Here is a 26,906-nt window from a genome sequence, read left to right as displayed (position 1 = left end):
AAAAAATAGCTAGCATTAAGTAGTAATTAGAAATGCGTAGTAAAAATTAGAGTAGATAAACAGTCACTCGGTTCTTTATTATAGTTCGCAATTTTGCATCGCATTTTAAACTTTTTGATTTGCATGACGACCCCCTCCTTTTAATTTTTTGCTTGAAAAAATGTTGGTTTAGTTGATCTAACAAAACCACAAAGACATTATTCAGTGAAACTGTCGAGGATTAATAGATTTGGCGACAAGCACAAAATGCTTTCTTCTAGAATAAACATTCTCGGATCTTAGATTCCCCATGCTTTCTGGCATAAACCGATGGTTCTCAAATAACAGACGGAAATATTATGAACGAGTTCTTAAATTTTTGTTTTCATTTAATAGAAAACAAGAAGTATAGTCTTAGCGGTTGAATTAGTATTGGATTTTGTTTAAAATACCAAACTGAAATGTGTTATACTATTAAATAACTGTGTATTATGGGATTGAAAGTTGTTAATGTATGAAAAACTGTGTAGAGAGGCGTGTTAGCTCCGCCATTTTGTTTTTTGAATTTTTGAAGATGTGGTACGACATTGGTAATGTTTGGGACAACCGATACAAGTTTACTCGCCATGGACTCATTTTTGAATCTAGAATCATGTTAAAGTATACCTTTATGCACTGACGTCACCAAGCCGCCATCTTAGATTTAAACCAACAAGGAAGCAACCGGAACGCGCAGATGTGTACATGATTATACAACCAGCGCACTAGGTTTGCTTAATTAACAACTTCATTTGGACATCAAGGTGAGGGCGCCCTACTCAAATGACGTCATGTGCATAATGACATTGATCTCGCGGCAATAATTTAAAATCGGATTGTTATAATGCTATCGATGTTGTACCACATTTTCACAAAAGAATTACGTGTCTCATTGTAATGTGTTTTGGGTGCTTGAGGCGCCGTTATTCGCCACATAATTGCTGCATTATGTAACTGTAGATGTAAAAGAGGTGTAGACTTATTGAGTTTAAATAGAGGTTTGAAAACAGACGAGATCGTCAGCCACAGGAAAAAGCCCACCCCCCCCCCCCAAAAAAAAAAAAAAAAAAAAAAAAAATCAACAAAAATGTTCAGAATTGGTAGACCTTACAAATTAGTCGCATACAGTTACTGTTTTGTGATCAACCATTTTTTTTACGCCAACATAAAATAACAAAATTTGGGTTGAACTTGTTGTGTGAGCGGGGAGAAAACAGTGACACAGCATCCACTATTATCAGCATAGAAAAACATTGTCCTTAAAATCAACTGTTGCGTTTTTCTTTTAGGTTTTTCAAATCTAGTTTTCTCAAATGTGACTTTATTTCAGAGGGAAATTTTTCACAGAAAAGAAATGGTTCTCGACTCCATAATGAGAAAGTTACCTGGCTAAAATTAAATAATGATGTTTGTTGTATCTTTCTACCAATCCTATGTATTACATTTGAGGGGGAGAAAGCTAAATCCCATGGTTTGACGTTTTCATCTGAGTTTGGCTGAACAGTAATTTTGTAAATGTCTTTAATGCGGCATTAGGAAGTTTATGACTGCATGATTTGACTGTAAAATATCAATTGTAAAATAGAGTTAAGTTTTCCCTCTAATAGTGTGTATTCTAAAAAAAAAACTTCTTCTCAACTTTTTTAATACCTCCTTGAAGCAGTTTGTTAAAATGAAATATTTTTTCACCAAACTTGCTGAAATCATTTCAGTTGTAGATGTAATATTTTATAGATATTGTAACAAGATTATTATTATTTCCAAGATGTGTAATTATTTAATACCAAAAGGGACAACTCATACTAATTGACTAACACATTGTAATGCACGCGGCCGGTGGGCTGCAATGTTTACAATAATTTGTGCTGACAATGGTGCTGAATTTTTGTGAGTAGTTTTTAGAAATCTTCCATTCTTTAGTTGACAGATCTGGTATCGACTAGTATAAACCGAATTGAAAAATCGAATACTCCCACACAATCTGGAACATGTATAATAAATTCACGATAGACAATATTACTCGACTGATTGTCGAATTGTCGAATAAGTAAACACTAAAAAACGTCAAACTCGAAGATCAGGTTTTGGTCAATATCTAAATTCAGAAATTCCTACAGTCGATAACAGGTCTGAAAAGGTTATACTTAATTTAAATTACTATTCCTGTATTTATGATAATTTCATTAATATTCTTATATTCTCAAGAAATTACCTTTTTTATACTGCACCTAACTATTGGTTCGTTCTGGTAGAGGTTCTTGCATCGTGTTGGTTCACACTCTTTATTATTCATGAGTCATGAATATTTAATTATGCAAACTTGCAACGCGCACTTACCTCGCCAGACAACCTTCGCACTGAATACGTAGTTAGATAATGATGAATGTTTGTGAGAAGTATTGCATGATTTATGTAAATGAGTTTTTCCTGTTCGTGTTAGTTTTCGTACCCAGACAATCTTGCCCTTAAGATGTTTTAACCAGTTAACTAACAGTAATTTCAAATTCGACTTTCCAGACCTGAGAGGAAAATGATTTTTAGACAAAAGGTACTTCCAGGAAATAATACCATCGAACTTTAATAACAAAATTGAAATAAGGTTGGCAAAACCACCCCAGAACGGCCACCAAGAAGTATTTTAAACAGCAGCCAATCTTTAAAAGACAAAGAAGAATCATATTTTTCAAAGAAAGCTATAGTAGACCGGCTGATACCAGTTGAGTCTGCCATACATAAAACAAAATCACTGTTGTTTTTCTTAACAGGTCTGTAAAGTTGAGCTAGGAAATATATTTTAAACCAGAGCTTCGTTTGTGTGTTACTTTGAAATAACATTGTTTCAATGTGCACATTCAAACAGTTCGTCCATGACATGTGCCATATTTTAACGTAGGAGTTAGCCATGTACGTAGTTTATTTGAAAAACCAAAATCTATACTTTTGATTTTAGACTTCTATAATACCTCTTCTGATTACTTATTCTTACTCAATATTATTTCCACTAACACACCTAAATCTTTTGACATAGTTTCATCTTTAGTTATTTTCTAGTGGAATAATCACATTACACAAAATTGTACTGTAACACACAAATTGTATGTAATACACAAATTGTATGTAATACACAAAATTGTACTGTAGCAAAATGGTGTCTGAATGTTCAGTCTTAGTGCGATGGACCCATTTCAGAAACTTTGACAAAGTCATTCTGCATCCCACCATTACCGGATTCAAATTTCCTATTTTGACGAGCTCTGTGGTCAATTTGACTACGATGTTAATCACAAACATATTGGGTTCATTCTGATCCCTATATAGGCACGTACACATCTTCACTTGAAGTGGGTTACTGGCCAAATTGCCAAGAACTTGCACACCAATATGTATGGAATGTTTTCAAACATTAATTTGTTTTCGATACTTTCCACCTTTAGAGATAAGGACAAAGGTGTGATTTTTACATCCACCAAAAGCCACTGAGGTAACAATTACAATATTCTTTTATTATCTTCACTAACATTATAAATTTGGTTTATCATTGTTAATTTTCATTATTTTATGTCCAGGGATGGTACTATAATTCTGTAAAAGAAGTGGTCAGTCATTCAAAAAAGGAATATCACAAATTTCTCAAATTCATCCATTATTCAAAACACTCTGAAAATAATAATAAACAACACCACTCACACTCTGTCGTATGGCTGGCCATTCTTCTTACGAATTCGCCACAAATGTTTTAAAAATTGTGGTTAAAATAAAATCGTAGCTTCTCATAGTTGTTGTGGTGATGGAGTTCTTTTTTGTTTATAGCTCCATGGTGTGATTTAAAATCTTTAGTAAAAAGAAAAGCTCAATTTATTCAAGGGACAGAATTGGGGATCCTAGGTGTGTATTGGTAGCAAGTTACTAAGGTTTTAGTTTGTAGGGAAGACTTTAATAGTCTGGAAGACCATGTAATCCACAGAAGGCTGGAAATCCCCAGGCTATTTTTGCCAAATGAAAGTTTTATAATTTGAAAGCTGAAATAGTTATCTTGAATAAAATGTTGATGTTGTGGGCAAACAGATCTGCAGTATGTGATTTCTTTACTTGCTTAAATTATTTCTGTGTGTTATAAATATTTTTAGAAATAATCCTTGGCCAGAATTATTAGATACAAAAATAACTTGTTTATACAGGTTCCGGGGCCAACATACATGACATGCCCCCACTTTACTTAGCTTTGCTTTACTGTAGTTTTGGTAAGCTAAACTTGGTCATATTTGGTAAGCTAAGTTTGGTCATATTTGCTAAGCAGATTTCACAATTTACAAAAATGCCAAACAAAAACGAACTCATAATGGCATTGTCTTTGTGACGATTATTGTTAAAATATCTTTTAAAAACTCCTAAATATTAGTATCACTAATTCCAGGTGTATACTCGATGTATATAAAATGAAGAAAAGGCCCAATCATTCCACTACAGTGTGCCCACTGTTGTCATTTTTGTTAACGCCCATCACACTACATACTGAAAAGTAATCAATTTCTGCAATGATTATTTCTTTCATTTGATTTTATAATAAGTCTTTGGAACGTTGTCGCTTTTCCTTTGAAGAAATATCAAATGTGTGAAAAAAGTATAGCACGATGAGTTAGTTGTGACTAATTATTGTTAACTTAGTGCTAGCAATAAGCTGAGACGTCAACCCTCCTTTTTTACGTGCTAAGAAAAGATATTTGCTCAGCTGTAATTTCTGCTTTACAGCTACATGTATATGAAACTAGGCCTATAGCTGTGGCAGATAAGAGTGTTCTCTGTGGAAACTCTGGTTGGTAGGTTGAACAAATAACTGATGTCATCCTATGTTGTTAAAACATATAATATTGCCACAGACACAATGTGGCAATATTAACTGGGTGAAGGAGACCACCAACGCACAGGTACCAGCCAAGCACTTCCAACGAACCTCTCGCGGGAAGATGGAACTACATATCAACATATCCTTTGATAATGACTAGAGCAAGCTAGACCAAACGGTGAGACCAATCAAGAACTCATTCCGAAATAGTGAAGTGACGACGACTAGAGCACAAGCTAGTCGAAACATTGAAACCAATTAAAAACACATGCCGCCAAAGTGGAGAGAAGTCCTCTTAATCTCCTTAAGCTAAAATAGTTTTCTACCCTCCGCCCAATGTAGTAGTATATAAGCAGAACAGTTCTTTTCAGAACTGAGAAGTCTCCCGAATTCCGAAAATCTTTCTTACCGGTTAGTAGACAAGTTCTCAGAAGTAACATAGTCTACCTGGCAAGTAGATACACACATGGTGTTACCGCAAACTAAATATACATATCAACACTTGTGATTTCAACAATGTCTGTAATCAATAATTGCTATACCTGTTGTCATCACTAATCGGTGGTCATATAGGCTGGTCAGTGTGGAAGGTAGTAGCGGAGTCGCTTGGTGGATGTAAGCTTCGGCTGAGACACCGTACAGTCAAGGTAAATTATCAATCAATTCATTCATTTCAGAGGCACATACAAAGAGTTAAAGACACTGGAAACCTTTGGTAATTGTCAAAGACAGGTCTTCTCACTTAATGTATCTCAACATCTGCATAAAACAGCACACCTGTGAAAATTTGAACTCAATCGGTTGTCGAAGTTGCGAGATAATAATGGAAGAAAAAACACCCTTGCACACAAAGTTGTGTGCTTTCAGATGCTTGATTTATAGACCTCAAATAAATCGAAAACTACGTTACTTCAGAGAGAGCCGTTACCAAGTAAAAATTTTATGCTAACAATTATTTTGGGTAATAACCAATATTGTCCACTGCCTTTAAATAAAGCTCTGAAAAATTGCGTCACCAGGAGGGGTAAGTTTCCGCTCAGAACTATTACCCCCTCCCCCAAAAAGGAGATCTAGTAGAATGTACAAATTAATAACATTATACACGTGAAGTAACTTTTTGTTTAAGATATTGAACAATGGCTGCAGTGGTGTAGTTGTGTCCTGTAAGGGCAAACCAGTCTTTTCTTTGTAGAGGGCACATTCAACAAAAGAGTGTTAATTTGTGCTGAAACATTTCTTGGGCACCAAAGCAATGGCCAGGGAGGCATGGGGCCAACTGCTTCCATCAAGTATCAGGCTGGTATACTGCATTTAACAAGCTATATAGTGTAAACATTTTTATTATCACAAACAACTTTTCAATGAGTCAGTTCAGACTTTGAACATTTTCAAAAGGATACATCGCCATGCTAAGTTGGTCCAGCTGAAGTCATAAAGAATAAAAAATTAGAAATTAAACCCAGTTGAAACATCCCTCAAAGCAAATAATTTTTATATAATAAGGAATATCATTGTCTTAAGGACGAGTAACTTAATTCCCATTTATAATATGCACACCATGAAACAAAACAGTTTTATGTAGGGTTGAAATTCTGTCCCCCTATATGCACCATTTATTCTGATAGCGCCCTCTTTTGAATCACCCTCCTTCAGCCCATTACATGTTCAATTCCCATACGAGGGACAGAATCTACGGCAGACAGATTTCCTTGGGACACCGGAACCTCCCAGATGTTACAAATCAGGATGTTTACAGACTCCGTATATAACCAGAAATAGAAAACTGCGGATTTGGACACAATGTGGACTAGTTCTTTGTCCCTTTGTGGCTTCACTTCTTTCGAGGAGATTTTGAGAAGATCCTGAAACTAGGGACAATCCAGACAAAATTGCATGTCCATGTATTTTGGTATAGTCTTCATCACCAAGTTTTTACTGTAGAGCTACAAGTTTATTATTTCCTCATTTGTTTTCTTCATAGCCCGTTTGTCTTGTTTCCAAAGGAGGGATAATAATACCCAAAGGAGGGATAATAATGCCCCCCCCCCCTCCGCCAGGGTCCCAACTGACAAGGAGTTTCTTAGAAATTTTTCATCTCATTATTCATTTTGCAGAATAAGCGCCTTAATAGGATAATCCTTTTATCCACCTGCAAAGATTTGCAAATCCCTTTAGGCTTTTCTGTTGGGGTAGGATTATAACGACAAATAAAGCAATTTCCAGGTAAACTTACATTTGAAAGAAGATGGTCCATATTCTGGCTAGCGGTGTCGATTCCTTCTTTAGTATTTGCACTAATTGAAAAAAAAAGTAAAGAGAACTTAAATATTAAACATTATTGAAAACAAAGGCTTGCAAAAAAATGAGGTGGGTCATTAACCTTTGTCAAAAGCACTTCAATTACATGTAGTTATGACACTTTTCATCCATCCGTTAGCATTCAGGAGACTTCTCAAGTCTGAAAAGAACTGTCCTGCTTATTAACTACTACCTGGGCAGAAGGTAGGAAATCCACACGGACTACTACTTTTGCTTAGCGGACGAGGGGACTTCTCGATATTAACTTCACGACCGCGAAGTTAGTTCTTAATTGGTTTCAATGTTTTGATAAGCTTGCACTAGTCATCATCAGGAAACCAAATATATAATAATATACAAAAACGCAAAACAAATAAAAAAAAATTGTTAAGTTTGAATGATTGCTTGGCTTCAAGACTCACCCTGCATTTTGAATGTCCGACTCCATCTTGAAATGCATCCTCCCAAGTTTCTCCTGGAGGTCTCGGACATTGTTCATCTTCTCAAAGGAACAGTGCTCATCTTAAGAAACAAATAAAATAACAGTGACTTTAATGTTTATGATGAAAAAAGAACTTAATGTTTTTTGCTAATCATGATCTCTGCAAAAGATAACTGTTAAATTGTTCCCCGACACTGCTATACTCTCACACCCACTTTTGAAACTTGGAACGGAGCTTGTACGTAGCCTGACACTTTTGTCAGTCGAAGCCGGGAACGGGAATAAAGAAAACCATTTCTAGAATTTACGTGTTTGGTTATGCAGGCCTATAACCAAGTCTTAAAAACTACCTGTTAGTTACACATCCACCCTTACTTTGCTTTTTAATCTGCAAAGGTAAAACCATTGTTAACCACCTGGTTCCTCCGCAGTTCCGCCGGTCAGCAAATAAGCTGGACCTCACAATGGTCGACCGATCGAAGTATGGTAAATCAGCCCAAACAGTGACTTACCAAAAGCACTGAGTTTGCCAGTCTCAAAGTCCCTCATGAGTTGTAGCAGACCATCTTGCATGTTTTGCACATCGTCAACGTTGGTGATGAAACTGTGCTCCTTACATGGTCTATCAGTGTCCAACATGTTGCCTCGACTTTTCTTCCTCCCCTAATCATTCAAGAAATTCATATTTTTCAAGAGGAATTAATATTTATTAAGAGGACTAATTAAAGGCAGTGGACACTATTGGTAGTTGTCAAAGACTAGCATTCACAGTTGGTGTATCTCAACATATGCATAAAATAACAAACCTGTGAAAATTTGAGCTCAATCGGTCATCGAACTTGCGAGATAATAATGAAAGAAATAACACTCTTGTCACACAAAGTTGTGTGCGTTTAGATGGTTGATTTCGAGACCTCAAGTTCTAAATCTGAGGTCTCAAAATCAAATTCGTGGAAAATTACTTCTTTCTCGAAAACTATGGCACTTCAGAGGGAGCCGTTTCTCACAATGTTTTATACCATCAACCTCTCCCCATTACTCGTCACCAAGAAAGGTTTTATGCTAATAATTATTTTGAGTAATTACCAATAGTGTCCACTGCCTTTAATAATACTGAGATGAATAATTAGCAAAGATCCATTAGATTTTATACCTGGCTCATTAAGTTCGTTTGAAAACACATGCTCCCTTGATTCAGCATTCAAAAGTCAAAAAGAGTAACTCAATTTCACCAGTTTAGCATTTCAAAATAAGATCATTCAATTTCATTAGGCTGCACGACTCGTTCAATTACCTAAAAGCCAGCAGCAAGAGCTGGTCAACCATTCAATTTCATCAAGTGTACAAAGGTAGTTAAAATTCAACTTGAATTGTCTTGAATGCCCATGAATGCAATAGAATGACTTAAACTAATATGAACATATGATGAATGAGAAAAACAAAAACAAAAACAAATTTGAATGCGTTAAAGGAACACGTTGCCTTGGATCGGACGAGATGGTCTATAAAAAGGGTTTGTAACTGTTTTTTTTTATAAAATGCATATGGTTGGAAAGATGTTTTAAAAGTAGAATACAATGATCCACACAAATTTGCCTCGAAATTGCGTGTTTTTTCTTTTACTGTGCGAACTAACACGGTCGGCCATTTATGGGAAAAATTTGACTCCCATAAATGTTAGTCGACGAGGTCAAAGGAAAACAGTGCAATTTAGAGGCATGTTTGTGTGGATCATTGTATTAACAAAAGGTTACAAACAGTTTTTAAAGACCAACTCGACCGATCGAAGGCAACGTGTTCCTTTAATAGCTCAAGTATTTTAAGAAAGATACAGCTTACCAGCTCGCTTACCAGGTAGACTTTAAAAAATCTGAATTCAGATAAAAGTCTGAACTATCTCATCCCTGGTTCGGTAGAGGTCTAACCTTTGTTTTCTTAGTCTGTTCAGCCGGTGTGCTTTGACTCGCTGGTCCCCCTATGTGCTTCATCTGTGGCATGGCCCACATACCAGGCTGTTGTACATGATGGACCTGTGTTGTTGTGGCTGACCCATGGCCGATTCCACCAAGGCTACCTCTCTGCTCTCGTAGGGGTGGAGGATACTTGGAGTGGGAGGAGGTGACGGGGACGTGAGGGGAAGGAAGAGAAGGTCCGCTTAGACTGTGTCGGCTCCCTAAACACGTCACACAGAAACGTTTTTTAATCAACTACAAAAATGAATGCACAACAATTAGTATGTTACTTCTCCCCTTGAACTCAGGCAAAAGTTTAACAGAGGTCATATCCTGGGCCCAATTTCATGGCTCTGCTGACTGCAAAATTCTGCGCTTACGATCATCATTCTCCCCTTACATGCAAGCACTGAAGTTCTGCGCTAGCTGTGTAAGCAAAGAATGCCTAGTAACGTGGAGTACACACGCTAATCCCTGTTAACCTGTGAAATATGCTTGTGTAAGCGTGGAATTCCCTGCTTCCAAAAGTGTAGATACTTTGCTTCAGGTAAGCAGAGCCATGAAATTTGGCGCTGAAAGCCTGAACATCTGACATGACACTTTGAGGCTCATGAATAATGCCAGATACCAGCCTTGGGCACCTGGTTGAATCTTGGCAGATGTACCTTTGACCTCTCGCATCAATTCACATATGAACACATATTACCCTTGATTACATACACACATTATGCACTCACAACATCAGGAGACCATCATGTACCTCACTCCGGAGCAAGCCAATCATAACGCAGAATAGGTTATAGACCTTTATTATCACGGTGTGGCCATCTTGATTTTACTCATTGTAACCAAACTGAGGCTGGACGAAATAATAGTCTGGTGCCATGTTTGCACAATGAATGTTAGCATTCGTTACAGTAGAAACAGGGAACAAGACCAAGACGGTGACAGCGTGATAAAGGTCCATTCACTAATATCAATGGGCCTGTAAGACCAGTGCCTTTTGCAGATAAAGACAGAACACCAGTCTAAATCTTGAGAGTAAAGAGCCATGGCAATGCACCTTATTTTTTTACCGTGCGAGGGCGCTATAAATAGTATTTTAATCACTTCTAGGGGTATACTCGATTCGCCCTGCACAGATTAATAGGCGTTCTGTCACTTTTGTTGTGCCATAGTTTTAAGTTGCTTTAGACTAGAGGTGGATTATAACAGCTCCTTGAAAAGTCTTATTGTCCGTGATGGATTAGATGTCTGTGTGGTTGGTATGTGTTCCAATCTTTAATAACTGTTTTGGGTAATACCCCCGGAAGTGATTGAGAGCGCCCTCACGCTGTCAAAAATATGGCCCATTGGCTGTGAACAACAAAGAAATTTCTCAGGCCACTGAGGTTCGTCTTCAGTTCAATTTCAATTCAACTCAATATAAATATCATGTTTAAAACATTGTGTCACTGGCCGGAATGTTATACTCATGGGAAGATGAAACAAACTTGTACAAAAGATTTATGGGATACACACGGTAGAAATTAACAAGACAGATTTTTGCCAAATCCTACCTGGCTGATTTTTCTGGTGCTGATGATGTAACAAGGCACTGCTTATTTGATGATGTGAGGACGGCACACTTCCTGTGAGCGACGCTGGTCGATGGGCACGATTGGTCTCAGTAAGGGACATGTAGCCACGACCCCCAAGCTGTGGGCTGCCATGGAGTGCCCTGTTGGACATTATGATTACTGGGATGGCAGACCCTCAGGAAGACAGACCCTTAGGTAGGGTGTGACCTTTAGGTAGGGTGTGACCTTTAGGTAGCGTGTGACCTTTAGGTAGGGTGTGACCTTTAGGTAGGGTGTGACCCTTAGGTAGGGTGTGACCCTTATGTAGGGTGTGACCCTTAGGTAGGGTGTGACTCTCAGTAGGTAGGGACCCTCAGGTAGGGTGTGAGGTGACTGTGAAAGACGTCTCCTCAAAGGATTACTGTTTGTAACACTCAACTCTGTTGATGAAAATATTTGAAATAAGTCGACAAAAACTAATGAAACAATAAACTTGCTACCCCATCTCTATTCTCTAATGACAACGTCATGTCATGTTTAGTTTTAACTCAGTGTTTACGTCCTTTGCCTATTTGTTTTAAAGTGCTTACTTAAATAGTGCTTACTTAAATTTCATTTTTAATACTTGCATATATGTGCATTGAGACATATTTTTTAAAATTTGTTTGTACTATATGTGTGAGCGGCGGGCAATGAAATGGACAGTGCACACACACTGCTGCACTGCCTTGTAACACCCCTTTTACAGAATGGTTTTTTCCAACTCGGTCACGGCCGGTGACCAAAACATATTTTGCGTTGACGTCGAGTGTTCTATTGAGAAGTAAAAATAAAATTTTTACTCAAAACCTGTGATACCTAATGTGAACAATTCCAAGTGTAGGGCTATCTGCAACTTCTGAAGCATTAGATTGGTCAGTTTCTTGATGCAGATCGTTTCAGATGGTTTTTCAAAAAAGCGAAAGATTTTTATATCAGACGCGCTGGGGCCAATGGTTACAGAGTGGATTGGACCGATATGGGGCTAGACAGGTTTAAACTAAGACAGAATATCTAGAAGAACTGTAAGTAGACATAGCTAGGTAGAAGCAAGTACACAACTTCATTATCATATGATATATCGTAGCGTCATAAGTTATCGACCCTCATATGTTTTCGGTCCCCAACTTTGATTCCCGTTTACCGAAATTGTGCAAGCTGCACCGGTGACAGAAGCTATGCAGTTTACTCACGGTCTGTATTTTCATCATGCTTATTAATCATGCTGTTAAAGTTTCCTGTCGTTGGTTATGCTCAAACATTTATAAAATGATTGATTTTTGGTACTAATCACTAGTGCATTATTATGCCATTATTCAAATGAGTCAAAGAAACATCATGAATCCAACCTCGAAAGTTAAAAACAAAATTACTATAGACTGCTAGATTGAGTTTCATTCTGCTTTAGTCACTAGATGGATCACGTGAGGTGGTTACTATTTGGGATTCTATGGTGTGCAAATGTGGGGAAAATATTAAAATATTTTAAGTGAAAATGACAACAATTTTTTTTTATTTATTTACTGCATAACTGTTATAAATTCCGATAAGCGTAATAAATATTAAGTCTACATTAAAGAGAAAATATCATAGATTGGTTTCTTATCTCCTGAAACCAAACATTACTGGTCTGAAATGGGGGAAACGGATTGTTGTTAAGTGTGAGTGCATCAAGGGGGGGGGGGGGGTGGAGTGTTTTACTTTCATGCCTTATGATATCTCTGGATTCTAATATAGTAGCCATAATGCCTTAGGACAAAAATGTAATTAAATTTGTTAAGTAGTAATTGAATAATATTTTTTATTTATTTTGCACGCCATACTAGCTTCTGAATATTCAATAAAATACCAACCAATGAAAGGTGTGAAAACATATGACGTTGCTCCAATCAATGTGGTGCATGTATAAGCACCGTTAATGGCGGACTGTCTCTCGCAACGTAAAACCAAAACTTTACAAATTTCAACACACCATGAAGTGAAAGTGTTATTTAGTTTTTGATTGTGAACAATTTTCCTGTTATCCTACTGAAAACACATGACACCAGGATATCCCATCCATATCCCATTCACACACCCATACCTTTCCCCTATATGTTGTAGTTTTACACCACCTATAATATGAAAGAATTGCCCATAATTGCCTATTTGCTTCACCGACATCCTTTTTCAAGAAGGATTTATCATAACTGGTCAATACATACATGTATACGTTTTCCCACGCATTGATTGAGCATGGTGAGGTCAATTAAAATCATTTCATTTAACCATGATTGAATCGTAAAACAAAGCAGTTGGAGTAACTTAAACTCCCCAATCACCGACAATGTATATTCACAATTTACTGTTTTGTTCATTTTAAAAACCAACACACAATTATTTAGTTTACCTGACAATTATTCAGCCCCACCTCTCGCAACCGTATTCTGTATCTTTTGGTTCCGAGTGATGTTTACAATACATTTGAAGCGCGCCCTCACGTGGCAAAAAACTAGTAAGGCTGTGGCTAGTAGACTTGTCCCTAGTCCGGTCCTCTGTCTTTATCCGTCGTATACAGCTGCGACTCACGGCTACGGCTGTGGCTAGATTTCTGAGTCAGACAAAGTAAACGACTTCCTTAGCAACACTCTTACCAGTAATCGTAGCCTTTACCGTAGTAGTGCCTAGATTGTCGTCTCATACATTTCCAAATTAAATTTACAACACTTGAAAGGTCACGAAATTTGCAAATTAATAATACTGACAAACTTTAATTTGTTTTAACCCCTTTATCTTAAAAAAAAATTCCCTTAATAGGGCCTAGACCGAAGTGTGTGGTACCCCTTAACTATACGCAATTAACTGATCCTTGAATGGACCATTATTTCCAACAAATCTGATAGACTAAGGTTACTTGAAGGGAAATTACTTTTTACTTCTAAATAACTTTCATGCAAAGTAATTTTGAGTCATTTAGTTATCCACTGATTGATTTATTTCCATCAAGCCAAGCTCTTTAGGGCGTCTCAATACCCCGACACTGAGTGAAAGTGTAATGGTGAAAGGGTTAAAGACAGTGGACACTGTTGGTAAAATAGGCCTACTCAAAATAATGTTTAGCAACTGCTTGGTAACGAGTATATTATAATTATAATGGGGAAAGGCTGATAGTATACAAGATTGTGAAAAACGGTTCCCTCTGAAGTGACGAAGTTTTCGAGAAAGAAGTAATTTTCCACGAATTTGATTTCGAAACCTCAGAATTAGAATTTGAGGTCTCGAAATCAAGCATCTGAAAGCACACAACTTCGTGTGACAAGGGTGTTTATTCTTTCATCTCGCAACTTCGACGACCAATTGAGCTCAAAATTTCACCAGGTTTGTTATTTGTATGCATTAGTTGAGACACACGGTGTTGGGAAGACTGGTCTTTGATAATTTACCAAAAGTGTCCATTGTCTTTAAAACGAAATTTCCAACAATAATATCATGTAGAAATACCCCGCGTCTCTTTTTGCAGCTTCCGGGAACGTAGGCACACACTATGTGTTGATGTATACAATTTGGGACTTATTATAATTAAATTCCCCGTTGTATTTTTAATAGGATTTATTAGGATCAGGACTATAATATAACACTTTTGGTATCAAGATGAACGTTTAATAGCCAGTGTTTTTATTAATCTAAGAACAATTGGATTCAAATGTAATTATTCCAATTAGGGGGTGATACATCCTTCAAGTCTAGGGAACTGCTTCATGCTTTGAACCGATCTATAGCATCCCACATTTCCTTGGTTAGTCTGGTTCCTTCGTCGTCTCCACTGTAGTCAAGACAGTCAGCATTCCACATGCCAACACCCCGTAGATTCTGGCTCTTAGCGTATTGGTAACGAAATGATAAACTGGAGGCATCATCGTACCAAACTTGCCGCATCTTGCCGGTTCCTTCATCCTAAAAGAAACATCAAAATGAACCGTTAAATAATTGGTTGGCCCGTATGTCACAAGCTCAATACTAACTATACTATACTACAAAGGCATTTATAAAGCGCTCTTACAAAAAATGTATCACAGTGCTTTACACAGAAAGAAAAATAGCAAAAACAAGATAAACATACAACAAGATTAAGAATCATTAAACAGGTTTTGAGAGCTTTTCTGAAGGCTGCTAATGGAGATGAATGGCGTATATTGTAGGGTAATCGGTTCCACATAGTAGGCCCTGCAGCAAAGAAACCCCGGTCACCAGATGAAGTGCGAGAATGGGGGATGATCAGAACTCTGTTATCTTTGGCAGATCGCAGTCCTTCTCTAGTTGGAACATACGGGTTAATGAGTTCTTTGAGATAACGCGGAGCATCTGTGTCGGTGATACATTTAAAAACAATAATTGTGGAAAATGAGCTTTGCAGCCCGGTTTTGTAGACGTTGAAGCCGTTTAGTGTCTTTGGAGGAGACAAGGAATTATTCTTAGCATTGGGAATATGAAAATGGCTTCTGCAGTGACTTTGAGTTGTTTTTATAATGTGAACGACTGAAAGTAAAATCCTCTTGAACTGCACGAAGTCTTGCCAGCCGAGGCAATTGCAAACGAAGAGGCCGTGAGATTGATTCGGCAACGAGGCAGGCAAGACTTGTCTTTTTAGTGCAGCAGATTGGGTCGGGCCAATCATGGCAAGGATGGAATTCATTTGGGGCATTATTGTAAAGATCATGGTGGGTGTGAAAAGAGGAAGGATGCCAAGCTAATACTTTCATTTGAGAAAGAAAGGGGGTTGGGGGTCGCAATCATTTGGGGTGGCTGTCCAGCGAGGGGGGAAGGGCTCATCAAAGGCTACAACAGTCAGTTAATTATTTTTGCTGATAGGCCCTATCTATGATTTCATACTATTTTACAAGTTATAGAGTAAAGTTCCGTGGTATGCCATTTATGTGAACAAAATCACGGGCATTATTACTCGGTTGCATTTCAACCCACGACCTAGTCTTGGTTCCAAGACCATTGGTGTTGTGCGGTCACACACAACCAACGTTCCGATTATGCACGGCAAAAACTGTCCACGCTTGTAATGAACGAACGCTAGCGGGCGCTCTGTTTCTCTGCTTTAAATCTCACCATGTCCTGTGCTCACCATGGTCTTGGATATTTGCAAATTGAAGGCGTGGCCAGACTATGTAAATTACTTTTAATGTATGCAATATTCATATCACGTGACGAATCGAAGATGACTATTCAAACTAGATCGAGTCAAAGGTCAATATGATCGGCGGTCTATTTTTAATAATCTTTGCTCAAAAGAGTGATTCCGTGGTCATTATAGGCCTATTAAAAGGAAAACAGTGAAATTTTAAGTACAGGTACCTATTCAGATTATGAATACGTGACGATTTGAAATCGTAAATAATGGTCAAAAATCGAACGTAAAATTAGCATTCAGAGAGTCCGTGTATCGGACGCTGTATGGCCCCACTGCGTGGAGCAATCGGAACGTGAAACTGAAATAAGCCTTGTGGAATATCACGTACCGCCCATGCCGTGTCTCGTGGGGGTTGGAGGTGTTAAATCCCAGGCGCTATGAACTCCCAGCTTGCGGGTGTCGAATCCGTTGTTTCTCATGATCGCAACGTTCCAATATGCTCCATTTTGATTCATGGCCCCCTAATTTCTTTTTGTTATGAGTTTTCAGGTAATTTTGATGATGTCAAAACGTAGGAATATCGCATTTTGTTATATTGACAGTGTTATTGTGTGAGTAGCTTACAAAAATTATGAGAATTTTGTATAAAAGGTTTAAATAAAAATAATGCTAAAACAAAATTCCCTCAAAGCATAATTTTGTCAAACAAAGTATTATTTTTTAATTCTGTGAATGAAGAGTTATTTTTGAGGTAATGATTAAACTGGGCAACTAGTGGAATTTAATGACCCGACTATTCGCCTCAAATAACTGGGAGTTGAATAGCAGTAGTCGCCGCTGGACAAGCAATCAAAATTCCAAATTTCTCATGAGTTATTCCAAAAGATATTGGTACGACTACATTCCAAAAAAATGTTATATGGTTACGTTCCAAGCTACGCAGCTACTCGGCTACGTTTACGTTCCAAAAGATACGCTTAGGTCTACGGTTCTTCAAGTAACACTATAATATCAAAAGGTATGTTTTCAAGCCCGCAGCTACGTTTACGTTCCAAGATACGCTTTAGGTCTACGTTCCTTCAAGTTACACTATAATATCAAAAAGTACGCTTTCAAGCCCGAGTCAAGCTATGCGTACGTTCAAAGATACGCAGCTGCGTTTATGTTCCAAGATGCTACGCTTCAGTCCAAGATATGCTTACGTTCCAAAAGATGTCAACGTTCCAAGCTACACAGCTACTCAGCTGCGCTTACAGATCTGCTTACGTTCCTTCATGTTACGCTATAATATCAAAAGGTACGCTTTCAATCCCATGTCAAGTTACGCTTATGTTCCAAGATACGCAGCTACGAATTACGTTCCAAGATATGCTTACGCTCCACCAAAAGATACTGTTACGTTCAAGCTACGCAGCTACTCAGCTACGCTTATACACTCCAAGATACTATTAGGTTACGCTACAATATCAAAAAGTACGCTTTCAATCCCGAGTCAAGCTACGCTTACGTTCCAAGATATGCAGCTACGGTTACGTTTCAAAATACGTTCTCCCAAAGACGCTTTTGAATCCCTCAAGATTTCCTTCCCCCAAGATTAAAAAACTTTCACTGTGAATAACACTACAGTGCCCACCAGTTAATATCTGTTTGGCAGAAAATACTGTACAAAATTTCTTTACTATCCAAAAATTTACTTGGCACTACATTAACTTGAGCACTACAAAATTTCAAATTTAATTAAAAATTGGCTGGCAACCAGTTTCTGCTAAGCAATACTATTTTGTGCTAACTATAAGCAAATTGTTTAGCCAATACAGGCTTCATCAGTGTGGGCCCTGGCACGTCGGGAGCATAACGCCACGATCGCATTTCAAGCTGCATATCATGGCAATGCAGTAGTCTGGATCTGGACATTATACATAGAAATGTTTTTGCTGGTACCACTGTGTCAAAGTTTCAAATCCTACTTATCTGGACTTTATTACACTCCGATAAAAACATATATACCAAAGATACTATAGTATCTTTGTATATACCCACACACAGAGTAAAGCAAAAGTCATGCAACGGAATTACTGCATGCATTGTACACTACATGCACAACACTGATGAATTATTCATGAGCCAACCGCAACACAGCCTCTGATTGGCTCCACCGGAAAGTCGGGGGAGATTTGCCGAAAAACAATAAAAAAGTTAAGACCCGTCGTTGCAAATATTCAAGACCATTGTGAGATCTAAATCAGAGAAACAGAGCGCCCGCTAGCGTTCGTTCATTACAAGCGTGTACAGTTTTTGCCGTGCATAATCGGAACGTTGGTTGTGTGTGACCGCGCAACACCAATGGTCTTGGGACCAAGACTACCCACGACCTTTGCTATTCCCTAGTTGGCAGAACACTGCTCTAGAATTGCAAGGGGTCGTGGGTTCGAATCACACCGAGTTATATGCCTGTGATTTTTTTGTCTTACACAATTCGGGTAAATACTGAGTAAACAGTGCTAATTATGTCACCTTGTAGTTGAAAAATGGCGACTGAAATGTTTCGTTGTAAAGCCGTCCGGTGGTTGAGATTTTGAGTAAATCTGTTATCTGACTGAAGTATAAGTAGGTCATGACACCCCCGTATCTCGTAGAGTCATGTCGGTTGGTGGCAGCGACATCACCATTGAGAACGGAACAGATGTTGTCCTGAAAGAGAAAAAAACCTTTATGATTATTATACAGGCAGGCCTGATTACTTCACGGAGGCTTCGAAGAGGATTGCCTCCATACGCCCCCTGGTCATTGCCTTGGTGCCCTTGATTTGCTCCAGTAGAAATTTACAATTTACTCATAGAGTGCCATTTACCATGGGGAGGAATGGTCCATGCCTTTGCCCGGGGAAAATGCCTTGCTGCCATTGCCCTTTTAAAAGCGAAGCACACAGGCCTGCTGAAAATAATTATGTTCGCTCAGTGGCTCAGTGTTAATAAACCCATGGTTCGAATCTCTCTATGTGGTTATTTTTATTCTTATAATGTACTGTGTTTTATAGCACAATAAAACATTGCTTTCTATTTAATTAAAAAATAAGCCACGCTAATCCATGAAAACTGGACCACTAGATGATTTAAGGAACAATCATTTGTCTAGTTTATCAGTAGAGCTGTCACCTAAACTTTCATAGAGTGCTAAGTGACACACAGTGGTCAACAAACAAACCTGAAGTATGTGGGTACAAGTCCAACTGTAGCCGTACCACGGAACGGCGAGTACCAGCTTATCGGCTGGTATCCCATCAACAATGAATGACTCCACCGCTGAAAAGAAGAATACCTTGGAAAGTAAATATATATTGATACCTAACCATGCCATGCCCCAAATACCATAACAAATATATTACTATCTAGTGCAATTCAACATTATTTGATAATAGGGTTCCAGTTTGATTGTTATCAACCTTAAATCCAAACCTCTTCAACAAACAAAAATACTAATCGCCTTATGCGTGATTTAAATGTGTTTCTAATAGGTCTACTGTTTTTGAGCCTGCAGTTCTAAGGCATATACTGCAATATTATAGGCGCTATATGTTGACAGTGATATTGGTTACGAAACTGTCAGTTGCGGTGATGCCATGGCAGTGTTGTAATCGAGTCCATACCAAGTTCGATTCCGAGACCTTGGTGTCCGAGGGGGAGTCCGAGTCCCGAGTCATACAACACTGGGATGCATGGTCTCTCTTTTGAGGTATGGATATATTATGTGGACTATGTCAGACAGTTCTTCTTCTTTTTCTTCTTCTTTGTCTTCCTATCATCAGCAGTCCTCACATGCGAATAATATCGTAGGGCCTACCCGTCCTCTTTAAGAGACTGCATTAGTTTGGTTGTATCTGGTTCTTCACAATACCCACGAAACTGGGATGTTCATTTGCACTGATTTATGCATTATTGTGGTAAATACACCCACGTGAGTGCTGTGAAAACACCAACATGGCGCCGGTTTCTTAGCTCATCAACTGCAAGCCGACCCCCCACTCCCAAAAACTGACAGCTACATTCTAAAGGAACCTCACCTACTTTGACCAGTTTCATAGGGTCATTGGATTTCGCGATTGGGCCAAGCCCTCCCATGTTGTACTCCATCAAAACAATGAAATCACAAGAGGATGCTAGAGATGTGTAGTCATAGCAACGACCTGCTGGACATCCCGGATACGGAAATGTGTCAAAGGTCACCTGCAAGTCAAAGGTAAAAGTAGTACTATTCCGTCAGTACAGTGAACTCATTATATTTGGGCGATTGTTGAGAGTGTCGATTGACAACAATAATTATAACCCATTGTACAACGTCTCAAAAAAACTGGGTTGTTAAAAAAATTAACAACATGGGTGTTGTCACAAACACCAACGTAGAATACAAAATTACACCTCAGGGTGTTAAAAATAATACACATTTCTGCCAGAAAAATTCAATTGGTGTTATGTTTTTTGAAACGATATTATGATGTAGATTTTAATTATATCTATATTAAAGGCAGTGGACACTATTGGTAATTGTCAAAGACTAGCCTTCACAGTTGGTGTATCTCAACATATGCATAAAATAACAAACCTGTAAAAATTTGAGCTCAATCGGTCATCAAAGTTGCGAGATAATAATGAAAGAAGAAAACACCCTTGTCACACGAAGTTGTGTGCGTTTAGATGGTTGCTTTCGAGACCTCAAGTTTAGAACTTGAGGTCTCGAAATCAAATTCGTGGAAAATTACTTCTTTCTCCAAAACTATGGCACTTCAGAGGGAGCCGTTTCTCACAATGTTTTATACCATCAACCTCTCCCCATTACTCGTCACCAAGAAAGGTTTTATGTTAATAATTATTTTGAGTAATTACCAATAGTGTCCACTGCCTTTAATCATGGGACAAAACATGGTACCAATATTACACCCCAGTTTTTACAGTGCATAAGAGAGTTATATATTTATAACAATTACTTATTGCTGTGTAATGCAAAGTTTCATAAGACCTGTAAGCAGACGTTTTTGTTTGTTTACATAGGGCCATTAGTAGTGTTACTCTTTTCCTTTTTAATAAACACTGCTTTAAAGGAACACGTTGCCTTGGATCGGTCGAGTTGGTCTTTTTGAAAAGCGTTTGTAACCGTTGTTTAATAAAATGCTTATGGGTAAAAAGATTTGGTAAAAGTAGAATACAATGATCCACACCTCGAAATTGCACGGTTTTCTTTTTACCTCGTCGACTAACACGGTCGGCCATTTATGGGAGTCAAATTACTTGACTCCTATAAATGGCAGACAATTTTTTGACTCCCATAAATGGCCGACCGTTTGTTCACAAAGTAAAAGGAAAACCACGTACTTTCGAGGCAAATTTGTGTGGATCATTGTAATCTACTTTTAAAACATCTTGCCAACCATATGCATTTTATAACAAACGGTTATAAACGCTTTTTATAGACCAACTCGTCCGATCCAAGGCAACGTGTTCTTTTAGGCACCCTAGAGCTTGCCGGTGGTTCTTGTTAACAGTTAATTACGAATGACGCAACAATGCAATGAACACAATCTGTCAAATCTATTTGATTGTAATGGAATACAAGCACACAGTTTTTACCACTAATCAAAACAAAAAAGGACCCCTTTTAGAAAACAAGGCCCCTGATGCACCTTCAATGGTATCACATAATGACTTGTGACAGTAGGTCTTTCAGAGACCTCGTTACGAAACGACTGTTATAATTATATAAATTTTTTCAAAATCAACCAGTAATGTTCGTAGCGTTTTCATTTACTCTTACCCCGGCCATAGCAAAAAATGAAAAATAAAAAATGCCAAGCCTATATAGAGCGTGTTTCATTTGGCAAACTCATTTTGGCTTAAATCAAAGTGTCTATTGCACTTAACATGCACACTTCGCAATGATGACCCACAACATACGGTAGCCGTTTGCAAGGTTCAACACTTATTAAATTATTTCTTAGAATCAATAATTAGGCCAGTCCTACACGAGTCAAATTAGAACACAGCTTGAATGTAAACCTGGAGGCCACACTAAATATTTCACACTGGTACAACAAATTCAATACATTGTCCCAGTTGATGATATTTCCTGCGAGAATATTTTTTTGTTCTTGTACAATTTCCATTCCAGTGTCCTATAGAAAATGAAAGAAAAAGAAAACAACAATCCACAATGTTGCGAAAACAAACACGGCACAAGGCACCGTGCCAATGTTATTAGTTCTGGATGAGTGCGCGGCAATAATATAGTGCCGTGTTATTTAATTATAAGCAAGTTATCTCACACCGTACAGTAAAGCAATGATACAAGTGTCTAACGGCATTTTATGAACAAAATCCCTGGATTGTAAAGTAATGAAATGGATGTATTTGTAATTTCTGCAGAGAGAAGAAACTGTGTTAAAAACTGTTATGATGCGCGGATGTATTTCAGAGTTGGTCATGTGAAACGGTGTCCAAATTCACGTATCGCGCGGTATTTCTAAAAAGTGACACATTTGAGTCGTCTGCAATGGATTTAGCAGGACATTCGCCTGCCGTACACTGGTGTGAATTACTCTTTTTGGTGTGCCTGTGGAAGTAACGGACGACATGATAGTATGACAGTGTCGATGGGAACACGGGGATGACTTTGTGGTAAGTCCCAGTTCATGGTTTTGTGTTTATTGGCAGAATTTGACGCAAATTATGTCTTCGTAAAACTGCAGTGTTACATTACAAGACCGCCTCGTACACGGCGTGTTGTAACACCATGTTGCTTGGTCGGACATGTTCGGACCACATGCAGCCGGGCTAAATTTCTGTCTTAAAGAACACAGAAAACAATTTCAATGTACAGTGAGAAGTTGTGAGCATGTTGGCGGCCTGCCATGCAAGCATTGTAATCAGAAAATATAATTGTTTCAGTAATTAGAGAGGGGAGGGGAGTTGGGAACAATATTATGTTTTAAACTTGAACAGTAGTTGCCGCATAAACTCAGAGGCAGCCATCTTTGTGTTGCTCACTGAACCACAAACTAGGTTACACTTAGCCTAACACAATGCGATAGTTCTTGCACGACACACTTCAAACAAATTAACATGAAAGTAAATTAAATTCTGTTGCGGTTGCTATGGTCTGTACTACTTTCCATGGTATGAATAACGTTAGCCCGTGAATGGGGAACGTATATAGCGAAACAAATTTTCCATGAAAAGACACAATGGTCTGGAATTTCTATTCATGAACCCCACCATTCAAACTCTTGTATGTTGTTTTTTATAGTATAACGTAACCAACTGTGGCTGCTCCTTTCTCAAACAATAGGAATCCCTAACACGATCGCGGTGTAAACAGATTGTTTTTTTTTCAGGGGTACAATGGCATTAATATCAGTGTCGTCTGCACAGATTGTTTTTTTTTTTGTCAACCCGGAGGTAATAAATTACAATATCTGACACTACCGTAACCTTCTGTTGGGCAATGTATGAACACGAAATCAAAGCCCTTCCCTCGTGGTTTAGCCTATATGTCTAGATATTTTTAAAACAAATCCAACATAAAACTTCGTTTGAGTTGGAGCAGAAACATATATTGGTGTAGCAAGGTGGTATCACTAGCAGGACACATCTCATCACACCATTGCTCTGGGACAGTGGTCACACACAGTGTTATATAGCCATTATTGACCATCTGTAGTGGTGGGCTCCAAACCCAATTAAGTTCCCCTAAGGGCGAGCGGTCAAACAAACTTATTCATGGTTAGATAATGGGGCCATCATTGCTGAAGTGCCAGTCTGGGGGGGGGGGGGTGGGTCTGTTCTGGGCAGAAAAGTGTATTTCTTTTGCTCAGAGTGCTGATGGGCAAAAGTTGTTAGTTCTGGGCAGGCCCGTCCAGTATTCACCACCCACCGTGGCTACAACACTGGACTCACACACAATCTAAACGTCAAATTAATTTGTAAAACATTTTTAGAAAGCCAAAAATTTATCCATATTGAGGTATAGCAGAGCAATCTTGAAGTAAACAAATTGTAGCAGGAAACACCTTTCAAAATTGTAGCAAGAAACTGAAAGCAAAACTAGAGCTATAACTCCATGTCCGCAGATTGAACGCTGTTTTCCTTGTTTGGCTTGGTGACAAAAACTATATGTGAATGAAACAACATAATAATGATACTGGAAAATATGCGATATGTATATTTACTAAACTTACAATAGGCCTACTGTTTCCTTTAAGATGACCGTCATGTTCAAATTATTATGTCAATGTTGATTAAAAGAAACTTGTGATTTGTTTCCCGAAATCTCGAACTTGATAAGTGTCGTAGCATGAACTTGATTATTTCCGCATGAGGTGGGCGGGGGGGGGGGGGGCAGAATGATGTGAATAGTAACACAATTGGTTGTGTACAATATCCATGCAGGTGAAAAAATAAAAATAAAAAAATTATCAAAGGCTCGTTTGATGGTTGTTTTTCTAAACCCCGTGACATTTGATAGGATTAACTCTGGCCTCGTCATTCCAATAGACCGATATAGCACCTATAAAAAGCCACAGTTATAGTGCAATACCTGCCAATGTGGATTTGCTTTGTGGAAAGCAGTCGTAGTCTCATTAACGAGCGCAACTAAATAATGGGCGTCTTTTTCCTCCAGCGCGTATTCAATGTCGAAGTTGATACCGTCTAGATGCAGCGAATGGGTCCGAGCGACTTGCTGTGTGATCCAGGCTGTGCGGTCCTCAGCGTTGCTTAGATTAGCGGCTGGAAACATGCCTATATACAATAGGGAAAACTTAGTTGTTATGTGTCTGTTTTATATTGAAAGTCCGTACGGTATCATCAAGAAAGTTATCATAGTCATTCATAAAGCTTTAATGTGAGGTTAAATACAATCTAAGAAGTGCCAGGCCGGAATCGACCCGCGGTGTCGTACACACAGAGTACAGCTTACACAACCTGAAAATATTACCCTGTTTTAGATGTTAAAGGGCGAACACATAACTTTATAAAAAATATGCTAATTTTCGGCTCAGCATGACCAAAATTGAACAATTGGGTCCCCGGTATAATCATGAGTCATCACACGTTACAGATCTATTTAATATTCCGGGCCATATCGACTCTAAACGGGCCACACACAGAGCAGGAATCGGTATCATGGACCCTTCGTATACTTCTCAATTCTGAATCGAAACCTTTTTTCCTTGTTTTTTTTCAAGAGTATATTTATATTGAAGTACAATGTTAGTGTGCTTGGTAAAACTTGTAGTCAAACATCTCAATGACATTGTTATACACAATATATATAGACGTGCTGTCACTGTCTCTGTCATTGATCTTTTCTATATACACTGGTTCCCTATACATGCAATAGTTGAAAACTGATTTACGTATTACACTTAGTAGTAGGCCTATTCAGACTGTGCCTGACCATGGAGAGCTCCATGGTCTGACCAGCCTGTTTGGCACCATATTTTGAATGGCAAAAAAAAAAAGGTTAAGGAAACACGAAAACAAACTATAGAAATAACTATGTATACCAAGCACCACTGGGGAATCGCTGAAGTGAATCTGCCTTTTGGGGGAGTGAACAGCTTTGATATTTATTTTCAAGGATTAAAACGTCATGTGCAAGGGGCATATTATTCAAAGTGATAATGCAACCTCGAATGTCTAATTACCTTTAACAACAGCCCTCGCTCCAACTGAGTGGGCGTGGCACATGATCTCAGGCAGGTACTCTCCAATCATGGCGATGGTGGTGATTTTAGACCAATCATACTTTGCCCAGTGTATTGCTTCGTAACTGAAAGCAAAAATCTAAACAGGAAAACAAACATTTGTAAGGTAATCTAAATTATAGGCGAAATAAATGATAAGCTTTAAAAGTTCCATGACCACAGCTCCTCAAATAAGAGTAATCTCATTTTCGTCTTTTAAAAACAAACGTGTTTGATGGGGGAAAAAAAGGAAAAATAAATAATATGAACACTCACTGATCGTTATTCGACTGCTGCCGCAAACTGATTTAAGCCGGGTGCATTCCGCAAAAAAACGTTGAAACCTTTACCGTTACCTACAATTGAGTTCGAACAATTTTGTCACAAAATGCCAAGCAATACACTTCGCCCCTTTAACTATAGTAACACCACTATCCACAACCCAATGATATTATTAGTTTTTAAGAGAACGAATATCGATGCTATAGTTTATGATGACAGTTGATACAGAAATCCGCACCTGTCGGACCCCTTCCCCCCATCTCAGCAAAAGTTGCCCCCCCCCCCCCAGAGAACGGCAACACAAAAATAACGAAAGGATGGTTCGATACATGAAAATGCCCCCATTATGTCTTCTTCTTCATGTCTCTATATAATACGTGTAATAGCCGGTATTTTATTTATTTTTGAATGAACATTACAATCTGCACTCTGAATCCCCACTCACCTCTTTCCTTGGGGGTGCTGTGACCGAATCACAGAGCGAGGGATCGGAACAGGGACAATCACTTTTGAAATGTCACGGTGTCACGCAATGCACAGAATAACATAACCATAGCACAGCAAGAAAGGCACAGCGAGCTTGGACCGCCATGATGTTTGTTGATTATGGTAAAATGAAAT

General features: G+C 38.4%; 2 protein-coding genes across 3 annotated transcripts in view; one reads left to right on the top strand and one right to left on the bottom strand.

The window, feature by feature from the left end:
* Positions 1-40: 40 nt before the first annotated feature.
* Positions 41-26,906, bottom strand: LOC139946999 (coiled-coil domain-containing protein 28A-like). 2 transcript variants are annotated; one of them, XM_071944808.1, is made up of 8 exons: positions 13,541-14,883; positions 11,113-11,552; positions 9,527-9,774; positions 8,114-8,264; positions 7,582-7,681; positions 7,095-7,155; positions 6,262-6,284; positions 41-5,487 (listed from the first exon to the last, which is right to left on the bottom strand). In XM_071944808.1, exons 2-8 carry the CDS (start codon positions 11,282-11,284, stop codon positions 5,427-5,429), a joined length of 816 nt encoding a protein of 271 aa, XP_071800909.1. In that variant the 5' UTR covers positions 11,285-11,552; positions 13,541-14,883; the 3' UTR covers positions 41-5,426. The 2 variants fall into 2 exon arrangements, 1 of the variants encoding a protein (XP_071800909.1); XR_011787302.1 differs by lacking the exons at positions 41-5,487; positions 6,262-6,284; positions 7,095-7,155; ... (1 more) ...; positions 8,114-8,264; positions 9,527-9,774 and adding exons at positions 18,785-18,961; positions 19,475-19,572; positions 20,331-20,493; ... (1 more) ...; positions 25,965-26,103; positions 26,731-26,906 and having other exon boundaries at positions 11,287-11,552; positions 13,541-15,084.
* Positions 22,820-26,906, top strand: part of LOC139946997 (metabotropic glutamate receptor 1-like) — a 100,828-nt gene continuing 96,741 nt past the window's right edge. The window contains exon 1 of the mRNA XM_071944803.1: positions 22,820-22,935. The gene's annotated coding sequence lies outside the window, so the exon portion shown is untranslated. The remainder of the gene's footprint in view (positions 22,936-26,906) is intronic.

Source organism: Asterias amurensis, chromosome 14 (assembly GCF_032118995.1).
Source record: "Asterias amurensis chromosome 14, ASM3211899v1".
Taxonomy (NCBI): domain Eukaryota; kingdom Metazoa; phylum Echinodermata; class Asteroidea; order Forcipulatida; family Asteriidae; genus Asterias; species Asterias amurensis.
Note: the sequence above shows the minus strand (reverse complement) of the source record. Positions and strands in the feature narration are given on the sequence as shown.

Excerpts from the sequence above, each read along its gene's own strand:
- LOC139946999 (XM_071944808.1), bottom strand. The coding sequence starts at position 11,284 with ATGTCCAACAGGGCACTCCATGGCAGCCCACAGCTTGGGGGTCGTGGC. Across the intron at positions 8,265-9,526 it reads AACAGACTAAGAAAACAAAG|GGGAGGAAGAAAAGTCGAGG; the intron begins GTTAGACCTCTA and ends TTGAATGATTAG. Across the intron at positions 6,285-7,094 it reads TGGACCATCTTCTTTCAAAT|CTGGACCAACTTAGCATGGC; the intron begins GTAAGTTTACCT and ends TTATGACTTCAG.